Below are 22,997 nucleotides of genomic sequence, written 5' to 3' on the forward strand. Positions count from 1 at the left end.
CTAACCTTTAAATTGTAAAAGGTAAACCTAACCTTTTAATTAGTTAAATGGCAAAGTTAGAACTTTTTGGAAAGTCATAAGAGCTTCTTCTTGTTAACATAAGCTCTTCGCTTTCCTATATGTTTTTTTGTCACACAAATATTTTATATATTGTAACAAACACGCCATAACTTTAGTGCTCAGTTCAAAGACAGATCAGTCTCTGAGCAAGGTTATTCCAGTAGGATTTTAGTAATGCCTACAAATGGGGTGCAACAAGGCTATTGGGTCTATGAACTTGGTCTCAAGATATGTGTAAATTGTGCTTTATAAAGGGTAAAGACATTGTTAATTACAGATGTAGAAAAAACTTTGTTGTGCATTTGTCTGGAGCTTTATCTAATCCAGAGGACTACAAAGCGTTTTACACCACATTCATACATGGTGGTAAGCTGCTCTATAGCCACATCCATCCAGGGGCAGACTGACAGAAGCGATGCTGCCATACAATCAGCAACACCAGGGTCTTTGACCACCACCTTTAGTAAGGCGGATGAAGTGTGAACAAGGACACAACAACTCAGACGGATAGAGTGGGAGTTTGAACCAACAACCCAACATTTGTGTTATGAATATCTACCTGTAGGTAATTCTTAGAAACCTTTCAAATAGTAGTAGTTTGTATGTCCTTGCTCATTGTCTTTCTCTGATGAAATCTGAAAGCTTTTGAAACATGAGTTATGCTAAAGAGGTCAACGTTGGCCATGCAAATGCTGCCATTGATACAATCCTCTCTAAAACTATTCACGGTCTTCTGCCAACTCATTTTTAATTTGATATTTATTCTGCTTTTTTGATTAATTGTTGCTTTCCGTTTTTTGTAGCCTTGCTGAGCTTGGTGAGGGCTTCTCTATTGTGATCCTCTTATATGGAACAAACAGCTTTTATTTATTTCTTGCATTTAGTATCCTGGGGCAGACTGACAGAAGCGATGCAGCCATACAATCAGCATGGCAGCATCGATGCCATACATGTATTTCATGTATATGAAATTGACAACGATAATACCTTCCTCCTGGCTCTGACAGGTTGTTTTTGACTGGGAATAGTGAGTTATTGCAGATGAACGTATAGAAATGAAAAATGGTTCAACAAAGTACTGACTCAAGGATGCTGAATACATATATGGAAGCCAGTTTTCAGATTTGAATGTGTTATAAGTCTTCTATCATAATCCAGACACATGAATCAGGGGCTGAACGCACGGGCAGATTACGATGACGGCAGGCAGGGAGCAGGGAAAAATGATGGTCAGGAGGCAAAACAGAGGTCAGGTAAATTATAAATGGTCTGTAATTATATAGCGTTTATCACGGCAGGAGGACCCTAAAGTGCATCACACTGCATTCATTAATTTACCCGTTCACGCACACACTCATTCCTGGAAGCAGCGTCAGTCATTGTTTTATGTAAATCTTTTCAAATATCCCATGCGATTACAAACTCATTTCTTTAGTTTCTTTATGCCATTTATGAAAGGAGCTTTTATTCTTTTACTGAAGCTGACCTATTTAGCACAGTGAACCCAATCAGCACCTGACAAGAAAAATAGTTTTTTTTTCCTGTTTCAGTTTTTCTAATTCAATTCAATCCGCACACACATGCACTGACAATGGATCTGCAACCTTGTCGGACAAAGTATGCTTTAAAATTTTTATTTTAAAACTACATCTTGTTTCACTCTCACCTATTGAACTTATAGACAGAAGGTTAGGGTCCGTATTTGACTTATCTCACACAGATCGCAAAAAACATCTCCAAATGAGTTTCTTTTGGGTCAAAGTCTTATAAGGCGCAGTGAGGATGTATTATCTGTTTTTCCGCTTTTCTTTCCTGCTCTTGCTCGTGGAACTGTGAGTAGCGTTTGTAGAAATAGCAATAGCATGGCCGCTGGTCTTCAGATGGTCAAACAACTTGTTTCTTGTGGGGAACTCGTCGTTGCAGGTAACGCAGCGGAGATTTACTTCCTTCTGGAATTGCAAATAGCGAAATCACATTTAAATTGTTGTAACATTTTCAGCCACAAAGCAACTCCAATTTAGGCCCAGAAAGAAAGATTTTTTAAAAAAAGGCCTCAGAAACATCTCAAGTGAATACAAAACTGTATGTGAACTGTGTCTTTTTGTACGTACCTCAGGAAACTGTTCAGTGTGTGATTTGGTGTTTTTTGCCTTGTCTTTCCCACCTCCCTTTTTTCCTTTCGTTTTTTCAGAGCTGCTGAGAGAACATTTGCGTGACAGATAAAGATCTAATTGTATACTGCAGGCATGTGCTAGATAATAAGGCAAAGGAAACTACCCAGAATATTATGATAAGCAAATAGACTTTTCTGGGCCTCATTCATCTGATATTCTGCGTCCGGATGTTTTTGCTTTGATAAAATAATGTGTGAATATTACACCTCGCATTTTTTTTTCTAAAATAAAAAAAAATGTAACTGTACGTACTGTACTCGCATTGCTCATGTGCACAAAAGTATTTTTTTTCACAGCCTCAAGAAACTCTTAACAGAATAAATTTCAACAAATGCTGTTGACAAATTGCCGTTACTCATCTTTTTTCTTATTTATTTTTTTTTTTACAAAGAATCTTGTACTACACTGAAATTTTCACTATAATTCACTAACTGTAGTAGACAAAGTGAGACACTCAAGAAAACATAGATTGTAAAAAATCTGTTGTGAAAAAAATCAGCTGCATTTTGTCAAACTAAGAGGTTTTAGACCAATCTAAATCTAAAATGATTGGAAATCTAAATCTAAATTTACATTTCCAGTTATTTTCCATTCAACCGATGACTTTGAAAAGTTTTAGGGCTTTGCCTCTCTGGATCATGAATGTACTCTTTGATATTGAATGATAATTAAAGCCAAAACAGAAAAGTTGCGTGTGAATAATTTAAAACACATTGCTACAACAGCTCATAGATCCATGTTCAACATCAACAGTTTTGAGGTTTTGTAGCCAGAGAACCCAAAATTTTTCATTTTTGCTGAAATTTCATACTTATGCTGTTTAGAATGCCTTTTCCATATTTTTATGTTGATCTAAAATTATTGTTTTGCGGTATGATCTCAAAGTTGTTTAAGGAAACCTTAGGGACCTAACCTGAAGGTCCCTAAAGTTTAAAGTTTCTTTTACATGGAACTACATGTAAAAGAGTGTCAAAATTATTGCATAATTTTCATTTACTGTATGTTCACTGTTGTTATTCAGTTTTTATTCGTTTATTCTTCTTGTTGGCTTAAAAACAGGAAATCTGAGAAGCTGATTTACTTCTCTCAAATCTTTAACAAATGACAGGAAATTCTCATTATCTTTGTTTTCTGTGGGGATTACAGTTCTTCTGTCCCACATCCTACCTGCTGAGCTGTACAGAGCAAAAAAGATGACATCACAAACTGAATAACATCTTAATGGAATATAATTGGACACTGTTGTTTGATGTGTACCACACAGAAAGAGAAATGTAGCCCAAAATTGCTCTTACTTGACTTTAATAATGGATAGCTGCTCATCAGTAAGGTAGCTATTCTAGAAATTTCAGGTGACAGCTGGATCAGAAAACAGACAGGGATTAAAGAAGAAAAAAGTTAACTGACCTTTTGACTTCTGCAGAGGGAAGGTCCTCCTGCTTTTCAGGTTGTACAGGATTTTCTGACCTTTCAGGGACTTCTTCCTCACAGGTGGTCTGTGTGGGTATCGTCTCCTCCTCCTCTTTACCCTCAACAGTAGTTTGCTGTGCACAAAGAGAGCATCAGTGGGATGCAGTAAGCCTCATGAGCAACTTTTCTTCTTAACTTTGACACTACCACACTTAGAATGTACTCAGAAATAGACAAAGTGTTCCACCTGTACTACTTTCTGCTGTTTCTTTTTCCTCTTTTGCTTTTTTGACAGCCTGAGGATGTGGAGAGAAAGACTTCAGTGAAAAAAATAAAAGCTAAATATTTCCTGTGAATCACCATGCACAAACAACCACCTGCTGATTTTATTTATTTTGTTGACTTGTTTATGGATAGATTTACTTTTGCCTTGGCTGTTCCTCTTCTTCGTCCCCCTCATCCTGCAGGTCATTTTCTTTCTCTCCATCCTCCTTTCCATTCAAGCAGAATGAATCGTCTTCTTCCTCCAACTGTTGCCGTAGCAACACCACCATCTCTCGGTGCTTTTTGGACTTTTCATGGTTTTTCATGCTGCAGAGCAGAACAAAAAATGAGCAAAATCAATATTTGGGAATGTGACTAAGAAAAGAATATGAATCCAAATTGTAGATAAACAAAAATCTTACAATTTAGTAAACGTGTTTACTGACTTCTGTATTTAATTTCTTTTTCATGGTACCGGTAAGTCCAAGAAGCAGAGATAATGCTGCAATTCAACTACATACAACATGAACAGCTTCACACCAACAGCAAGAAGCACAAAGATAGAGAGCTGTTTATTTACAGCGCCTTGCACAAGTCCACACACAACATATGCTGTTTCACATTTTACAGAATCGTGTGCGACAGATAATCAAGTAGATCAAGATTGCTAAATGGAAGTTTTTTGAAGCTATGTGATAATATTTCATAAATCTCCAAATTACTGCATATTTATTAACCCTTGAAATGTCGATCCGTGTGATGACTAAACGTCACTGAAATTAAAACCTGGACAGGGGAGGGTGGTACATTTGTGTGGAAACTCACGCTTTATCCGATTTGAAAGACTTGTCACAAGCAGGGCAGTAGAGATCATCATAACAGTCGATGGTTGGGTCATTGTCGTTCGGCTGCTCAGCATCTGTTAGGCGCAAAACACCGTACTTGAACCCGCTATTGCATCTTGACCCATTTATACATAACTTTCACATAAATGTCATAAATGCAAACAACAAATTACGAAAAGCATTTTAAATGCTCTTAATAATAACGTAAGATATATCAAGACAGATTTTACTGGATGCATGGGATTTATTAGCAACACATTATTTCCTCCAGATTAAAGTACTCCTGCTGATAAAGATATATTGTATAAATAACTGCCTGAAAAATATATTACCTATTAGGATTCATTCAAGCCTTTTCATTTTCCTTTGCAGAAGAAGCAGCCATAAATTGGCTGTTTCATCATTTTTAGGTTTTATTTGAACCACAAAGTACGTTATTATGTTCTCTAGGTAAACACTAATACAGCAAAGGTTTCAACAATTTGAAAATTGTCTTTAGGAGTGAACATAAAGTACTTTTATAGCTGTCATCATATTGTAATTACAGTCGGGGGGGTTTCTGTTAGGTCTGTTCATTTATTAGTAGCTGTACTTTCATCCAACCTACCTCCGTTTTTTCCATGTAACCAACCACTTCGTACATAACCATTTGTGATGTGCAACAAAGTGCTAACGACACTCATAATTTATTTTGTATGTTGTTTTCATCTACGTTTAACCGCCTTTCCATTGATCATAGTTCTGATTCCTGTTTCTGATCAGCCAGTTGATCTATGAAATATCATAATCTACTGACATGCCATTAATAAACAAGTTCTTTTAAAATAAATGCTCAGAGACTGATATATAACGGCTCTATTTGTGTCTAGAAAATAAAGACACGCTCCACTACTCATATATTAACCTTGTTTTATAATAGGATATATTTTTGTCAAGTCCATAGCTTACATATTTGAAAGGCAAAACACAAGTCTGTAGTTTCTTTACCTCCATCTCTTTCACTGTTTTTTTTAAATGTGTCCACATTCATCTCCTCTTCCTCACTCTCAGATGTGTCTCCAAACTCCTCTCCGTACTGAGCTTCAATCTGCTGCAGCTCCTTCTCCAGCTCAGACATTGCGGCCCAGCTCTGCTCCTTGTACTCCTCTGCCATCCTACGATGGAAACACACAAAACAGTGAAGCAGGGACAGAAGTAGAACAGCAGCTGCATTCGTCCCAACACTTTCATCTCAGCCTACTTGGCTTGTTGGAGCTTCTGCTGTCGCCTCAGCTCCGCCGTTTTCTTGATCTTCTCAGCGTTCTGCTCCTCCACCAGCTTCCTGTGGGCCTGGACGCGCCGGTCCCTCTTACGGACGAAGGCCACCAGTTGCCGCACCAGCTCGTTGCGCTCTTTTCGAGCCTTTTCCCTGGTCTTCTTGTTCTCCTTCTCCATGGCCCTTTTTTCCCAGCGGTTGGACGCCTGCCTCGTGTCGTATTCCTCCTTCCAAGCAAAGTTTTTGCGAGTACAGAAGCTCTGCCAGTAGGCGTAAAACACATGAACTCCCTGTAATATGGAAAAGGAGGCTGGTTAGAAACACAAACTGGCTTCCATCATTTCAAATTTGAATGTCAGGTGAAATCGATCCAAACTACTTTTCTGTATATTTCTCATAGTTTCAGAGCGCAACTGGTTCATAACATATTTCACGTCTTTCCCTGGTCAAAATTACTTTTTTGCCTCACTGTAAGATTCTCATTCATTTCAAGACATTTTAATGAAACCACAGTAATGCGGATAACAGACATTAGTCTAGACATAATAATCATGACGTTCATATACTTCCAGCTCCAATTTCATCACAGTGAATCTGCACAGTAAAAGGCCGGACAATGTGAGTTTTAAAAGCTGTGAAATTGTGGTAAACGCTGAATTACGCAGTCTAAATCTTATGCGAGCCCTTAAGGGCTGAACCTCGAGGAGAACCTGGGGGACGGACGTTTCAGTATGGAGCTTACTGTGTCATAATCGCTCTGAGAATCTCCAAAGGGAGGAAACCCTTCTTCCTCTTCCTCGTCGTCCATCCTGCTGTGCTCCATCTCCTCCTTAACAATGGACTCAAAAAGATTCCTGTAAACCGTGTAAAAGCCCTGGGGAGAAAAAAAACACCAAAGGAACAGTGAATTAGAAAATCAGGGTTCTGAGAGGCACCAGGAATTTCCTTTCCCACAGTTTAATGGCAATGCCAGCCTAAACATGGGATGATGCTGATGAAGCTGGGCGAGCACACAGGGGGAAGAACATATGTTGCTTCTGTCACGGAAACCTCTGTGGCAGATGCAAATCCACTTTTCCAGTTGATAAATAGCATCATTGTCACAGCAGGTCAGCGTTGTAAGAAGTGGAGTATTAAGAAGCCAATATTACACAAAAACTCAAAAAAGTTTATCAATATTCTATCTTTGCCTTTTTTTTAGGTGGCATTTAAAAAAATCTCCAAAATAAAACATTAATGTAGTCAACATAATGTAGTCAGACATGCAACACTGAACATTTATCCTTGAAATCTTAACTACCCTGATCACTCAATCTCCCCTGCAGTGGAAACTCAGCTGTCTGAGTTTCCACTGCAGTAGCTCTGTATGGAAATGACAGACTTTCCTCCTACAGTTTGCAGGACGTGATACAGAGCATGTGAGGAGAAAGAACTTTTTTTTTTTAATATAACAAGTTATGATTTTCAGTAAGAAATCAATATTTGCTTTCGTTTCCCATAGCGACTCCAGTTCAGTCATTTACTCTGAACTTGATGCAAAGGTGAAAGTACCAGTTTTTAAAGGTTCTTTCAAAGATGCAAATTTTCACCCTAGAACAGACATAAGGAGGCGCTGTGCCTGGAATAACAACCTAATCTTCCAGAGCAGTAACTTTTTATAACAGTGCTCACAGTTTGAAACAAAATAAAATTCTCCCTGAGCTAGGAAACAATGTATATCAAAAATGATAATTTACTAAATTCATCTCAAGGCCTTGAATCCCAAACATACACTTAGTTTCTTTACATTTGTAAATCTGCTCACAATACACATTCAACTACGCAAGACCTGGAAAACATTTAATTCGATATGATTACTGAATATTGATTGTGAACCCATATTTTCCTGATTCCGTTTCAATCTTCACAACTCTGTGAGCTTTAGGGTCTTTTGCTAAGGCAGTAATCGCGTTTGAAATATTTAACCTACAAAAAATCTGATTGATCTTTTAGATCTGGAAACATTAATGTTTGTCCGTATCACTTATGTAGAAACCCTGTGAGTTATCCTCATTTTATGCATTTAAATACTAAATTGACATGCTGACAAATGAGAGTTATTATAACTGCACAAAATTTGCCACTAATTTATTGAGATACGAAGCAGGACCACCGGAATATAAAATAAATTAAATTAATAAAATAAAAGTGAAGTGCAACAAAATACTTACATTCTGAAACTTTCACTCTAATTTTATGGCGTGGAAAAAATAATGGAAACTCAACCAAGGACTAGTTAGAGACTTTTCAGAGTTGAAAGTTTAGGAGTCATCATATTTCAACAGAAAATTTAAAAAAATTCAACTTCAAGTACAAACAGAGTGCACAAATAATGCACTCGCAACCAATCAGAAAAGCAGTGCGCATTCACTCCACAAAGCTACACAGGATAATCTCAAAAATACTATTTCACCACTATAGGCATTATGGGGGGTAAATTTCTATATATTAACTTTTACTGTGGTAGATGCAATGGAAACAGAGATAGAAGCCCAGAAAAGTACCTGCAAAAGGTTCCTGAAATGGAGATGTGCATAAATCTGGGTCTTTACAGTAGAGGCAAATTAAAATTAGTTTTCATATAAAAGCTAATCTCATCTTAAATCAAAACAGTGTGTTCAAAACAGTTCTGTAAATTGCAAACCATTTTCAAAAATCATTAACGAAAAAAAAGTAAGTCAGACTATAACAAAAAGGTTTATACCTTTTCCTCTGGGTTTCTTTACGAAAACTGATGGTGAAAATATTAGCTGGATTTTTCATTATGCGTCTCTGTTTTTACCACTGATGGACAGCCATCCTGTCCAGGCTGACACTGCATCTGACCCGACAACTGAGATTATTAGTGCCCAACCAAACAAGCAGATGGGATTATGGAAGAAGGTGCTCTCTGCTGGTCAATATAGAGAATGCATTTGAATGTTTGCAGAAGGAAACCAGTGAGCGTATGCAATCTCTTGAACATTGTGTGCATAAAGTAAAAGAAAAGATTGTAGTCTTTCTGTCCTGTCTAAAACCCACACAAACTTTCAATTCTGTAACATTTTTGCCAACTTGAAAAAGAGAGGATAAAAAGAAGTCCCTTTGACAAATAAAATAATAGGGCAAAAACAAGTGTAGGTGTTTCAAGGCTGAGATCTTGTTTGGATTGATGGAATAAAATGTTTAAAGAATCTCTGGCTCTCCATTTACCAGAATTTGTCGACTAATTATAGTTTGAGTGTTTTGTGAACAAAAAAGCAATGGAACATACCAAGAATCTAGAGTGAAAAATGTCTGCTCTGAATGATATAAATGCAGTCAATAACATTTGGTAATAATAAGATAATTGTCTCCATTCACATTTTTGTGCACCTCATTCATCAAGGATAAATTGATTTTTGTGTTGTGTAATTTTGGTTTGCCTGCCACCTCTGTTAGTACAGTCTCTTGTGACAACGGGTTATTATTACTATTACTGCAGTGGATGAAGTCACAAAAAAGCAGTGGAGTTAACTTATTGACTTCTCCATTGTTGTTGGCAAAGAATAATGAAGGACATTTAAACAGCGTTAGAAAAAAGTTCTTATTTAACTGCATACAGATAATCATGCATTATTCTTCGAAGAATAATGAAATTGTTCAATATTCTTTACAAAGAATAATGAAGAATATTTAAGCAAAAAGTTCCTACCTAACGTCATACACATAATCATTTTCTCTGCAGCCACAGAAGCAAAAGTCCAAACCTTCTCATCATCTCCGTATCCTGAGTAGCATGTGACTGTGAAGTACTGCAGGAGGTCAATGCTGTCGTCTTCATAATCGCCGCTTAGGCCTCCTTTCAGCAGAGCTTCTCTGTGATTGTCATACCTGGTCCACGGGAGGAGAAAAGGTCGTCAGTAAGGGTCAAAGAGCTGCTGCGGCTAACGCTCGTATAACCAGGAGGAAGGCTGAATTCACCAGGCTCTCTCCTGCAGATCGCTGAGGACATCATAAGCTGCCTGAATGAGCTTGAACTGCTCTGCGGCCTCCTCGGCGTTCTCCAAGTTTTTATCTGCACATTTCAGAGGAAACACACACAAAGTGATATTTAGATGAAGTATTTCAACCCATGCTGCTTTCCATATGTGAAAAACTAATTGTTCTCTGAACCCAGGATCTCCTTTTGGCAGAGAAAATGGCCATCAAGCATTTGTGGTTAGAATTTTCTTACATCGTTTACTACTTAGGCCCACTTTGTGTGGATATTTCTTTTAATTCAGCCACACTGGAGAGTTTTCAAGCTTGATTGGCCAGCTTAAGGTCATGCCTCATTTCAATCCATTTTTTTGTTTCCTTCTAAATGAGTTATAGATGCACTGAAAGTTATTTTTACAGGCCGACCGATACAAGGAAGTTTGCTGCTCTTCCAGTTTCTTCATTTATAGATGTCTCTTAATTAGGTTTACAGAAGGTCCAAAGCCGTAGAAATTATTTTGTAACCTTTATCAACACTCTCTGAGAGCTTTCTTATCTCACTAAATTCTGTATCAGGTGACAAAGTCCTTCAAAATGACTGCAGATGTAGTAGAGCATGAATGAGTCACACTTTATATATGCGTGTGAATCAGAAAGAGATATTACAATAATCAATGGGATTTAATATATGTTCCTGCTCTTTACTATACAGCTTAAAATAAGGCTTCTTGGTCAGGGTTAAGACATTTCAGTGTTAAATAAATCATATAATCTTTCTCTCTGCATTGTGGCATTTAGTCAATAGAAATATTGACCTGAAACAATAGCTGATTTAACTTCAGATGGTGGGAGGGGATGTCTTTTTTATTCATATTCAGTGTGTTTCAATTGTATGCAGAGTGATATTTGATTTGAAAATGCAGGGATATACAGTTGAAGCAACACATTTCCTTTAATTCATAAAAACTATGTCTACTGGTGTCCTTTGGAGATAGAACAACTAACATCACATTGTGGTCAGAGCAGATGCCCTACATGTTTCAGATGTGTTTCTAGTCCCTCACAGGACTTTAAAATAGCTGAATTACGTCCTCAGCATATCGTTAAGTTCTACAAGAGCTGATGATAAACAATTTATTGATTTACAGATGTTGAAAAAAAGGAAGCATTTATACAAGACACCGGTTCTTCAGGATTGGAGTGGGCCACATCAGACATATACATTCACAAACATCTGGATGATGACATGCATGCAGCTCACCTGGGTGCCATTTTAAGGCTAATTTCCGATAAGCTTTCTTCAGATCATCATCTCCTGCGTCTCTTTTCACTCCCAATACTTCATAGTGACACCTCATCTTCATGGAAACCGGCACACTTGGGTATAAGATACACTACAAAAGCTCACGTTTCCCTACACGCGGCTAATATTAGCATTTGGTTAACGGTTTCTCTTTTAAAACATCATTACTTTATCTTAACCAAGAACTGCAGTTCTCTTATATATAAGGATATTACATATTAAAATATGAAAACAGGTCCTTTTCACCAACATGCAGCCTTTAAATAAGCTTAATTTGTGAATAATATTGCGGTGCTGGTTAACAGCCGGGTAAACTGCTCTTCTTCTTCTTCTTCTTCTTCTTCTTCGTCCTCGTCCTCTTCTTCTTTGCGGGGTAAGGCAGAGTCGACGCATTGATGTTGTGTTGCTGCCACCTACTGTTCGTTATTGTCCAAGTCAACAATATTATCCCACTCATTTCATCCAACGCGCCTCATTGACGTGTTTCTTATCATTTATGAAAACTGAGATAATTTCTTCTGTTAGAAGAGATGAGAATGACATAAAAAACAATATCAAATTTTAAAAGCTTAACCAGACAAAATAAATAATAATTTTAAAAAGATACTTCAAGACCAAATAGCTGAACTTTGAATTACTGTCTTCGTTTGCTAAGATGACAGATATTCTTGCAGTGCTCATTACAGAAAACTCCTTGCAAAGTTTTTCTTCTCACTAATTTTCTGTCAGTTCCAGTAGTCTTTGTGTCTGTCAGCTAAAAACAAAATTACTCATAAACCCGGGAAAAAATATTTTTATTCAATCAAGATGTTTTTTCCAGATCAGTAAAAAGACAGATATATACCAAAACCTCATAAAACAACTCATGAATTATATCTGCAGCTCAACTGGATTCCTAATAATATTCTCTCTGTAAGGTCCAAGTTTTATAACCATTTGCAATTAGCAATTACTTTTTGATCTATTGCTGAATTTACATTAGCACATACTATACTGCTTGTGAAACCTTTTAGCTTTTAGATATGGCAATAATCAAGCTTGTCTGTGATAAATGAAACTGAACCAAAATGGTTCATCACAATTAGGTCATCATAATAATGGATCAGTTCTATTTTCACATAGGACCAGGTTGGCGTGGATGACTTTTTTTCTAATAATAAATAATAACATAATTTCAAATCTACTTTTTCTACTCACATTGATTTTCATTGTCTGACATTAAATATTGCTTGAAGACTTGAAATATTTGGGGATGACAACATAGTAAAATAACGGATAAGTCTATTAGGATGTAAATATTGTTTACACCCCAATAGCACACTGTATATCCACCAGAAAGAAACTTCTTATCATCACATCAACCTTTACCTCTGTTTATTCAGATGCAGCATTGCAACGTTTAGCTGTGATGTTCTTTTAAAGAGAAAAACCTTTCCCCCAGCAGATGTCTGAAAGAAGTCATACTGTTGAGCATTTTCTAATTCTTAGGACAAACATTAATTTAAAATATCCTAACTGAAGTTGTAGAGTCTTGTGTTAATTTTTTAGCCTTCTTTGATCATTGCACGGTCTAATTTCAGAAGTCGCAAATGTATTTTTGCTTGTTAATATTCTGTTCCACTGTTTGAAAATGAACTTCAATGTTTTTGAAAAGGCACGATAAGTTTATCGTGCCTTTTCAAAAACATTGAACATTTCCAGAATGACAGCTGCAACTACTTTTCTGAGGCTTTGCTATTGAATGCTTTCCTTGGCATTATGTGCAACTGTATGCTGTAGGCCAGAACTGACCAGGATTTTTTTCTATTAGTTAATGAATAGTGCAAGGAGTGTTGTATGCGTGTTCAACACCTTTGTTGTTTGTTTTCATTTTCTTTAAAAAGAAAATAATATAAGTACCACAAACAAAAAAAAATGGACAATGTACAAATGAAGTCACTTCTCTGCATACTTTTATCTTGTGAACAAACTAAAAACCCAACTCACAAGTATCTTAATAGTGTTTCTTACCGCATACCACCTTCAATTCAGGTTTCACTTGTTCGTGTTAATCATGTACCATCCGATAATATTTGACTTGCGCCTGAGAAGTTACGGAGGTAAAGTAGTTACATCGTGGCAATGCTATATTTAGTAGATTTAGCGAGTCTAGTCAGTTTCAGTAAAATTTAACTTTATTTACCCTACAACATTGTGCTGCAAATTCAAACATGATTTCTGAACCCCCGAGTCTGTGATTTGCTTTCCAACATAAAGCATCACAATGCAAAATTAATATACTTATTTATTTACAATTACAAAATCTTCGCTGTATAACATGTTTTTAGGAAATGGATCGAAACGGCTTCAAAAGACAGGCTACGCCTTTTTTTTATTTAATTGGCTGGGAAGGGAGTCACTGGGGGATTCTTATTGGTTGATTATTAAAGCACTCACCTTAGCTCAGGCAGTGATTGGCTGAACTGCCAGAAGGAAGTCAAGTGCCACAACATTTAGGCTTTTATGCTTTGAGTTCAGAAAAAACGATCGGAATCAATCTAAAACACATAAGATCATCATATAAATGTTCACATTTCTACCTTGTGTCTCGGATGAACCACCCTGGCGCGGATTAGGTTATCCGGCCGTGAATCCACCCCCGATCCGTGCCGAGGATTAGATATCGCCGCAGACTTTACCACCACCGCACGGCAGAGAGAGGAAAGTGGGACTTTATTGTTAAAGGCTAGCCAGCTAGCTTCTCAAAGCGACTTGTTTGTGTGGGTATACCGCGGACCGCAGGCTATATGGCAACGAATTACGAGCCTATATATGGACTTTCAGAGGACGAGGTAAGCTTGAATTGTAATTAAGGCGTTATTGAAATGCAGAATGGAGTCGTTGGGTATTATGAGGGGCTGGGAGCAGAGATGGCTAACGATTAGCCGTGAGTGGAGCTAACAAGCCCTTACCCACGGCAACATTCCGCTGTTGTGTTCAGGTAGATGTCAATTCCTGCCACGGGTCTCTCTGTGGTTTTGTCCACTTGCATTTATTTCACAATAAGGTATAAACTAAAGGCCAACAAACCACTTTGATCTAAAGTTTTGAAATCAAAGTCTCCACTTTGCATCCTGCATTACAAAAATATAGCTGTTTCTGGGAAATCAATTTATTTTTCTTTTTTTTTTTATCTTTAGCTTGAAGGGTTAAACCTACAAGTGAGACCTAAACACACCCTGCTAGGTAGTAATCACAATTGTTTGATGGTGAATTGACCGCTGAGAGAGTGAAATAGAGGCATGTACGGTCATACGAGGTCACTCTGACTGTGGACACCTTGTTGGCTTTAACCATAAAACCTACATAAATACACAGTGGTAATTATAGATGGAGTGCACATGCGATTATACATAGCTTCATCACAGTCACGAGTCTAGCAGAGGAGCATCCCTACTTCATGTACCTGTTTGACATTTTCAATGCAGTCACAAGAAGCATGGAGTATGGAGATTTTTTCTTTCTTTCATTATTCTCAACTGTGACTCAGAATAACTGATGATTAGTCAAAGTTGTCACGTTTTTTAATTGTTGGTGCATTTGGATGACACTTCGGGAGCATATTGCGTCTGCATGTGTCAAATACAGATGGGCGATATTGATTTAAAATTTTATCACAGTATTTTATGGCAGATGTTGCTATGGCGACTGAAGTAGCAGTAAAAAAGTATTTCAAAATTGATTGCAGTCATAGTTTCTGGCTATGTTTATCAGTGCCTGTATTGAGAGCACTGGCCTAAATGAATGTCTGAATGTATTGCTCAACAGTGCACCCATCCCATTGTCTCATCATTTGATTAGATCAGTGACAGGATGGATAAAAGTTATTTCTTCTTTTTTTTTCTGGGTCATTTCAGGTAACGGTGACTGATTAATGTGCTTGACCAGAGCGATATTTGGGTGCCTGCTATGTTACGTGTAACTGCCATGCTCGCCAAATGCATGCAACACATTTGGCCCGTTGGAAAGACTTTTCACTTCCCTCGATGCACATACTGGGGGTATATTTTTAGCAGCTTAGATGCTAAACGCTGCAAAGAGGTGTGGAGACTTTGTGATGGACCGAAAAGAAAACGGTCACAACGTGGGTTATTCATAGTCGATATTATACCTGGAATATTCAGCTGTGCTATTGTAATTCCTAGAAACTGTGCAGGCGTACTCTTGACCTAAATTAATTGCCTCATCATTCCTGGTCTGACATCTAATCCTATAAGGCAGGGTTGCCCAAGTTCAATCCTTGAGAGCTGGATGCTTCTCTGCTCCAGCACACCTTAATCAAATGAGCAGACCATTACCATGCCTCTGTAGAGCTGAATGACTGTGGTTAGCAAATTCTGCTATTTGATTCAGGGATTTTAGAGCAAGGATGCATCTAAAAGCTGCAGTATGGTAGCTGTCGATTGCTGATCGCGGGCACCCTTGATATAATGGATACTTCTGAGATGATTGTATTTTAAAATGGATATTAGTGCTACAAATGGTTGCATGAGATAATGGGGCTGAACATCAGAGGATAGTTGTAGATGCTCAAACTCTTGCACTTCCTCTGGCATTTGGTTATCCGGATGTTAAACCATACAGACATTATAACAATTGTTTTTCTTTTTGCAGGATTTGAAAACTGAAACTAACTAGACACATGATATTCCACGATGATACCACAAACTCCCAAATGTCTAATTTCAAATATCATCATTGCAATATTAGTTTAAAAAAAAACAATGATATGACAAGAGGGTAAGAATTCAATATTTGTTTACTGTTATATTCCTCGTAATTATAAATTCACATTTTGCATAAAATAGTCAGTGTATTGGTTGGACTCTCGGCATTGCATATGTTCTAAACTGGGCAGGTGATAGTGGCCAAAATTGCAAAGGGTACAGAAAGATGGAGGCATCATATTAACAGATTTGTGAAAGAGTAGTGTGGAAAGCCTGGTTCCACTGAAACTGATATTGTTATGGTAACATTCAAAAATAACACTGCAGTTGCATGATTTTCCTGTATTGTGCAACAGAAGGCCATTTAGATCAGTATCTCTACAACTTCATACAAATACCACCTCTCTATATATTAAGTTTTCCAAATGCCACAACAATGTCAAGGAAATATTAACAGTATGACAACAGGATTTTTTTTGTGTGTTTTACCACAAAAAATAAATCAGAATAAATCTATGTTATTTTGTTAGGTGTTTGAATGAAACATATCAAGATTACATGTTGGGGAAAAATAAACAGGAAGGTGCTCTCATATCAAAATTTTAAACAAGAATAGACAGAAACGTCTTATCAATGCCAGTCTCAAAATTCAAAATGGTTGCCACAAATTTAAAACAGTTCTTTTAATTATTCTTAGGTCTGTTAATTAGTACCTGTTTGAAGGAAAATTCAAAGTGCTTGATGTACTCAGCTTTGTGGGTGTTTGGCACACTTTTTGTCACCTCAGTCAAACATCACTAAATTAATCCGAGTGGTGGGGTGCACTTTCAATAAAATCAATGTTGGAGTTATGCCAAACAGCTCGAGTGTGTTGCAGGTTTTGGGTATGGCGGTGCACGAATTTAATGCTGATTGTTAAAAACACAAGCAAGCAAAATTGCACACACCGATTCAAATCTGTTAAGAGTTTTAGTCTCATTGGCTAAACACTCATCATATATATTAGATTTATTTTTTCTTAAACTGAGCTGATGAAGAACACTTGTATCTTTGGCAGTGATGCACTCAGGGTCTACATTGCATAATTCAGTACATTAATTGTAGTGCAAAAATTACACTTTAAATTTCAAAACAACGGGTCCATAGAAAAACACCTGAAACAGTCTGGACTCCTACTAGCTTCTCTTCATTAGAACTAGTGAACAGATGGTTTAGCAAAATGTCCACTGTTGGTTTAATTATTTAAAAAACTGTCTTGGAAAGAGATGAATGCAAACACTATATAGAATGATCATTATTTTTTTTGCTTCTGTTGTTGAACTTATTCTTTCTCTGTTGTTAAGTTTGACCTGGAGCCAAGTCAGTGCATCTGGCAGATTGAAATCTGACATGGGTTTACAAAGTTATGAGATAATTTCCTCTGAAAATCAAATAAAGGTCCTCTGTCGTCTTCTTGTTTTGCAGCATGACACGCGAGTGCTACGAGTTAAAGTTATTGCAGGAATTGATCTGGCGAAGAAAGACATCATCGGTGCCAGGTAACTGTCGGAGAGTTTTCATCAATGTGTTTTCAATGTGAATCACTACACTCTAGTGCAAAGATTATTGAGAACTGTCCATTGCACCAAGTTCAAGTAGTCTGATTCTGTCTGTTTAAAATTCAGCCCTTTAAACTGTTTAGATGAAAGAAATACTAGCATCATTACTGTAATAATGTGTGGGGTGTATCATAATAAAAGTCAGGTAAAAAAAAACAATCTCAAGGTTTTAGCTATTGTGTTCAGCATCCTGCTCTTTGACTTCTAGGGTCTTCCTATTGTTTGTCCTTTCAACCTTGGACAGCTCTTTGTAGCAATAAAAAATGTAGTTCATAACAAAGACCTTGAACTTTCAAGTGTTAATCAATGATTACCTACCTCTCCCATCCTATGCATAATCCACTGTAGTCGCACGTTTCTAGATAGAAGACTTTGACTAATAATTAAACTAATAATGTACCTTCTTGCATGTGAAAACGTGCAGATGCTAACCTTTCTTTGAGAATGTTTTGTTCATCACTGTCCTCTGTCTGTGAACTGTGAAGCCCAATGCAACATTACACCTTCTGCAGATTTGTGCTATGTACTTTGAAAGTTTGTACTTTTTCCACATTTTGTTATAGAAAAATCACAAAAATCAATGTATTTCTACTTTTTATTTTTTTTAAACACAAAGGAGTAGGTTGCAAAGGATGGCTTGCGTTTAATTTCAGCCAAATTTACTCATAAAGAAATGGAGTCCACCTGTGCATGTATAAATACAGCTGCTCACTGAAGGCCTCATAGGTTTCTTGGAGAATATTAGTGTACAAATAACTCCATGAAGACCCCGGAGCAGACCAAACAGTTGAAGGATAATGTTGTGGAGAAGCTTAAAAAAGGTTTCTGTTTCAAGCTGGTCCAGACATCCAGTTAAAGTATCCAATCAAGGAAAGCAATAATCAGTAGTTTCTTTCACAAAACATTTCAGTAATCAACCTGCATAGACAATCCACCTCTGAGCTGCCTCCGGCCGATAATGATTCACAAGTGGAGATGAAGATATCCCTCACAGTTCTCAGAAATTAAACCCGCAGTTGCAACAGGAGGTGCAATGGAAGTTTCATATCGGTACCACACATAAAATGTGTATTCCCATACTGTTCTTTTCAAAACAAGACTTGCAGATGAGTTCAGTGCAGCGACCCTGCTGCTGGCCAAGCAAATGCTTTAAAGGAGCTGTATTATGTATTTTCCAGGCACACTATCCTTCAGTTGTGATAAAAAAAATTATTGAACGTATCAAACATAACTTAAAAGAAATTAGACTTTGCAATTTGATGCCTTGAAATTGGGCCTCTGTCTCATTAAGAAACTCTTTCACTTTGACACTGTGCCTTTATCACATCATTACAACTATGTGGAGTTTGCTGCTAGCCATACAGGGGACACAGCAAACCTCTAAAAGAATCAAACCATGATTCTACCTTTTGTCCTACATACAACACATTACGTTTGACAGTAAATTAACAATTCACCTTACTTTGAAAGACATTGCAAAGAGCCATGGTGGCAACATCATGCCACTGGTCACTGTTGAGTAGTTAGGAAGACGGACTAAGATCAGAATGGGTAATGCTGTAGGAAAGCCTGTTGGACGATGTAAGAGAACGAGGTGGAGCTTCACTTTCAGCAGGAGAATATCCCAAACATACAGCCAAGAGAAGGTTTTACATCAAAGCATGTTCATGATTTATAATCCAGCTATTCTTTTGCTGGTTACAGAAAATCACAACAACATTCATTAAAATATATAACTACATACGGAACAGTTCAAAGGGTATGAATACTTTTTGCAAAACACCAATTCCAAGTCTTGAGTTTTTGTATGTCAGGCCGTTTGCTGATGGAAGTCACACAATAACTTTGTGCTTTGATTGATTGCACCTAATAAAACTTCTAGCATCACGTGATAATCTTTAACCCCACTTGCTGCTAGCAGTAAAACTATTTATATGTTATATATACTGCTACTGCAAATAAATCTAGTAAGTCTTAGGGATTCTGTTTTTGTTTTTTTTTTGTTAATTTTTTGTTAATTCCTCCTACAAAGGACACCTATAAATGTCTGGTCTGTGAAAGCCGTAAATGTTTGACATGTGGTTTTAAAATTACTTGAATGTTAGTTGCCTCTTTAAATATTTTTGACATTTTAATAGGTGAGCAGCTTAATGTTTGAACTTGCAAATGGATCAAAACACAGCTTAAACTATTAAAATCCAGGATTTGTCATATGAGCAGTGCCTGCAGTGATATGGCTGCTTTTTTTTTTTAAACTCCCTCGAAACTGCGTTGAATACAACAAATTCTTAGAAGGCAGGCCTAACAATCCAGCCCTCTGTGCCTGAATGGGTCTGTACATGAAGGAGCGACGCAGACAAATGTAGCAACCCTGCAGTGATCGAAGGATTCTCAGAGGAGGCCCACTGAGTGTTGGCAATCTTTTTCTTGTCAAATTAAAACTCTGAACACGAACATTACAAATATAGAATAAGACATTAATTGATTTTTTTTTTCTTTTAGTATTTATATGCAGATAGATTTAATGTGCAGGTTTCATTCAGAATGAAACCTGCACCTCTCCAGGGGATTACAGTAATGTTTTTTTATCTGACCAGAATACGCCTCAGGGTGTTCAGCACGGTGCAAACTCTTCCATGCTGGCAGCACAGCTCAGGGCTGGCCGTGGCCAAAGCTGAACTGTACTGAAGAAACACTGAATGAGGTCTGATGTGTGGTGTGCTCGCACAGACGGTGCTGACTTGGCAGTCTGTCACCTTTTGAGAGACTCAAACAGTGCCAGCTTGTTCTTCCTTTTGCTCCAAATGTCTCTCCGAAGCTGCTTTATTGCTTCTTTTGTATGCAAAACTCTTGTCTGTTGTTTTGCTTTTGGTATATTTTAGAGGTGCTGATAAATCTTCCATAAATTTTCTTTGAGCTAGGTTTTAAATCCAGCTGTTTTTATTGTGTTGAATTGAAGTTTCCTAATTCTCTACCTCTTCAGGGATTTTTTTTCGCTATTAGAGGAAGGCAGGGAAATTCCTCCCAATAAGAGCTGAGATACTGTACGCTTACTGCTAATGTTTAGTCTCTCTACATGACAGAACCACATAAACATGCAATTAGAAACTGTGGGGATGCTGAAGACGCCAATTAGCAATCAAGCAGCCGCACATTCGCTTATAAGGATTCAGTTTCAGCTCATTTTCGTCCATGTCTGTGCTCCTCGTTTCCCTTGTTTTTTATCTTGTGGATTTAAGGCAGCATTTTAGCTGGCAGGAAGGACACACTTGGATTGGAATTTGATTTATTTCCAGGCCCAGTTGGGATGGCAGGTATCCTAATAAAAGCCTATCATAGCAAATCAGATTGAAAGCATATTCCCGATGGTCTGAATTGTGTCCAAATCAAGTTTTGCTGAGCGATTGTAACTGGAAGCTGTGATTTAGGATCTGAGGAGCAGGCAGCTGGCTTCATTTTGACTGAAAATAGCAATCAGATTGTTCACCCAGGTCAACTCAGTATGCTGATGATCATATTTCTGCAACTAAAAACATTTGAAGTAGTTTGTTTTAGCTTAAAGGGTGTGAAATGAGGCCACAGTAACAGGCTGTTAGTGTCTTAACCAAATGTTCTCTCTACAAATGTTATCCTCCCACACCACAAAAATATTGTGTGGAGGATGTTTGTGTGTAAATTAGCTCTGCGTCATACTAAGTCATGAAACCACTCTTACTGGAAGTACAAAGTGTTAATATTAGGGTTTTGACATATTGGTGATATGATAGATTTTTAAATAACCAAAACTTCAAATTTCACAGTATACATGGAATGTTTAATCTTTAAATTTAAAAAAAACATTTTTTTAATATTAAGGGAAGATCGTTAACCTTGGGTTACTGTTGTAAAACACAAAGATAAATGTATAAAGGCTAAAGTTACTGGGGGATAAACAGAAACATTGATCGTGATAAACTGCCTCCTAATCTAGACAACCACGGTTAGTAGAGAATGACATGAAAATATTATGATGTACTTAGTGAGGGAGTTCCTGAATATTTTTGTTCCACTTTTGCCTTATACATATTTAAGCTTGTTCAGTCATGTTTATTTTTTTTATTTCTGCATAGAGAACAATCAGTTTTATCTTTTACACCGCATTCTGTTCACAGTTTGCAGCCTATTTAATTTGTTTCAAACTAATTAGTAGAAACAAAAACAATGTGCATTTCAGTGACAACTTTTTACAGCTGACTTTCCCCCTCACTCATACTCAAATAAATGTGAGCATACTTAGATCTGGATAAGCAAATGTAAAAAAAATAAATAAATATATATGCGCATATACAGTATATATATATATATATATATATATATATAGTAGAGAATGACATTCTCTACTATAGAGAATGTCTATATATATAATGTATGTTTAAGGCAACTCTAAGCACATGTGATACTTTGAAGGAAAAAAAATCAATAAGTTTGTCCAAATAACATCTTGGGCAAGTAAAAAAAAATTTTATATATTTTTTTGTTGTCTTTTTCTGCTACCTGATCATTTTACTCTCTGGTCCTGTGAATGCTCCAGCTCTGCCTCTATAAGCAGATCTCACCTGAGCCTTCTGCCCTGTCAGCGCTCCCAAAGTCATATTACTCTCTTCGTACGATTTGTGTGTTCACCTCAAAATATTTTGCCGTTTCTATTTTTAAAACCCCCGTCAATAGACGTTAGAGCCTTATCTCACTGTTTCCAAAGCTAAGCAGTTTTCATATGCAGGCCGACTTTAGTTCAGGTTGTGTGTGATCCTCAACTACCTGTTTGATGTGTCTACAGCAAATGATGAAGGACTAGAGACAGTTTAATACTAGCGATTTTCAAGCTTACTTGCAGAAGTGAAAAGTTCAAGATGCCTTTCGATTGTAATTATTTCTAATATATATAACTGCTAAAATTGTGATTTGTGTTTGTTTTTTTTGCAGTGATCCTTATGTCAAGCTTTCTCTCTATGTTGCTGATGAAAACAAAGAGCTTGGTTTAGTCCAGACAAAAACTATTAAAAAGGTAAGTTTAAAAGAGATAAATTGACATTGATGTGAATGATGATTAGTGATGCTTTAAATTGCATAATGATATAAAATCTATATTTTTTTATTTGGTCTCCAGTGTAATTTATTCCCAAGTATTGTTTTTGTCTCTGAATATTTAGTGCATAATACAAGGGGTCAAACTCTGAACTAGTAGCCTGACGCAGCTTCTCAACAATAACAATATTCTTCACGTTCTTATAGATTGGCTTAGCCAGAAGCAATCTTCCAGCAAAAAGCCGCTGTAGGAGTTGGACAGCTCAGGCCTCCATGCAGGCAGACATGCTGCCAGTGGCTATGATTGCTTTATAGGATATAAATAGCTTGACAATATACT

At 37.1% G+C, this 22,997-nt stretch overlaps 2 protein-coding genes across 6 annotated transcripts in view; one reads left to right on the forward strand and one right to left on the reverse strand.

Annotated features, from left to right (window-relative positions):
* Positions 1-1,678: 1,678 nt before the first annotated feature.
* On the reverse strand, positions 1,679-11,643 carry dnajc21 (DnaJ heat shock protein family (Hsp40) member C21). 2 transcript variants are annotated; one of them, XM_028026307.1, is made up of 12 exons: positions 11,248-11,643; positions 9,990-10,083; positions 9,776-9,899; positions 6,751-6,882; positions 5,994-6,298; positions 5,741-5,907; positions 4,734-4,827; positions 4,068-4,235; positions 3,892-3,940; positions 3,642-3,778; positions 2,172-2,253; positions 1,679-2,009 (listed from the first exon to the last, which is right to left on the reverse strand). In XM_028026307.1, exons 1-12 carry the CDS (start codon positions 11,348-11,350, stop codon positions 1,848-1,850), a joined length of 1,617 nt encoding a protein of 538 aa, XP_027882108.1. In that variant the 5' UTR covers positions 11,351-11,643; the 3' UTR covers positions 1,679-1,847. The 2 variants fall into 2 exon arrangements, with proteins under 2 accessions (XP_027882108.1, XP_027882107.1); XM_028026306.1 differs by having other exon boundaries at positions 2,172-2,256.
* Positions 11,644-13,759: 2,116 nt separating this feature from the next.
* Positions 13,760-22,997, forward strand: part of nedd4l (NEDD4 like E3 ubiquitin protein ligase) — a 44,309-nt gene continuing 35,071 nt past the window's right edge. For all 4 annotated transcript variants that reach the window (XM_028025457.1, XM_028025459.1, XM_028025460.1 and 1 more), the window contains exons 1-3: positions 13,760-14,120; positions 17,460-17,533; positions 22,556-22,637. In XM_028025457.1, the coding sequence (XP_027881258.1) occupies positions 14,076-14,120; positions 17,460-17,533; positions 22,556-22,637 (201 nt within the window). In that variant the 5' untranslated portion in view covers positions 13,760-14,075. The remainder of the gene's footprint in view (positions 14,121-17,459; positions 17,534-22,555; positions 22,638-22,997) is intronic.

The sequence above is a fragment of the Xiphophorus couchianus genome, chromosome 8 (genome assembly GCF_001444195.1).
Source record: "Xiphophorus couchianus chromosome 8, X_couchianus-1.0, whole genome shotgun sequence".
NCBI classification, from domain to species: Eukaryota; Metazoa; Chordata; class Actinopteri; order Cyprinodontiformes; family Poeciliidae; genus Xiphophorus; species Xiphophorus couchianus.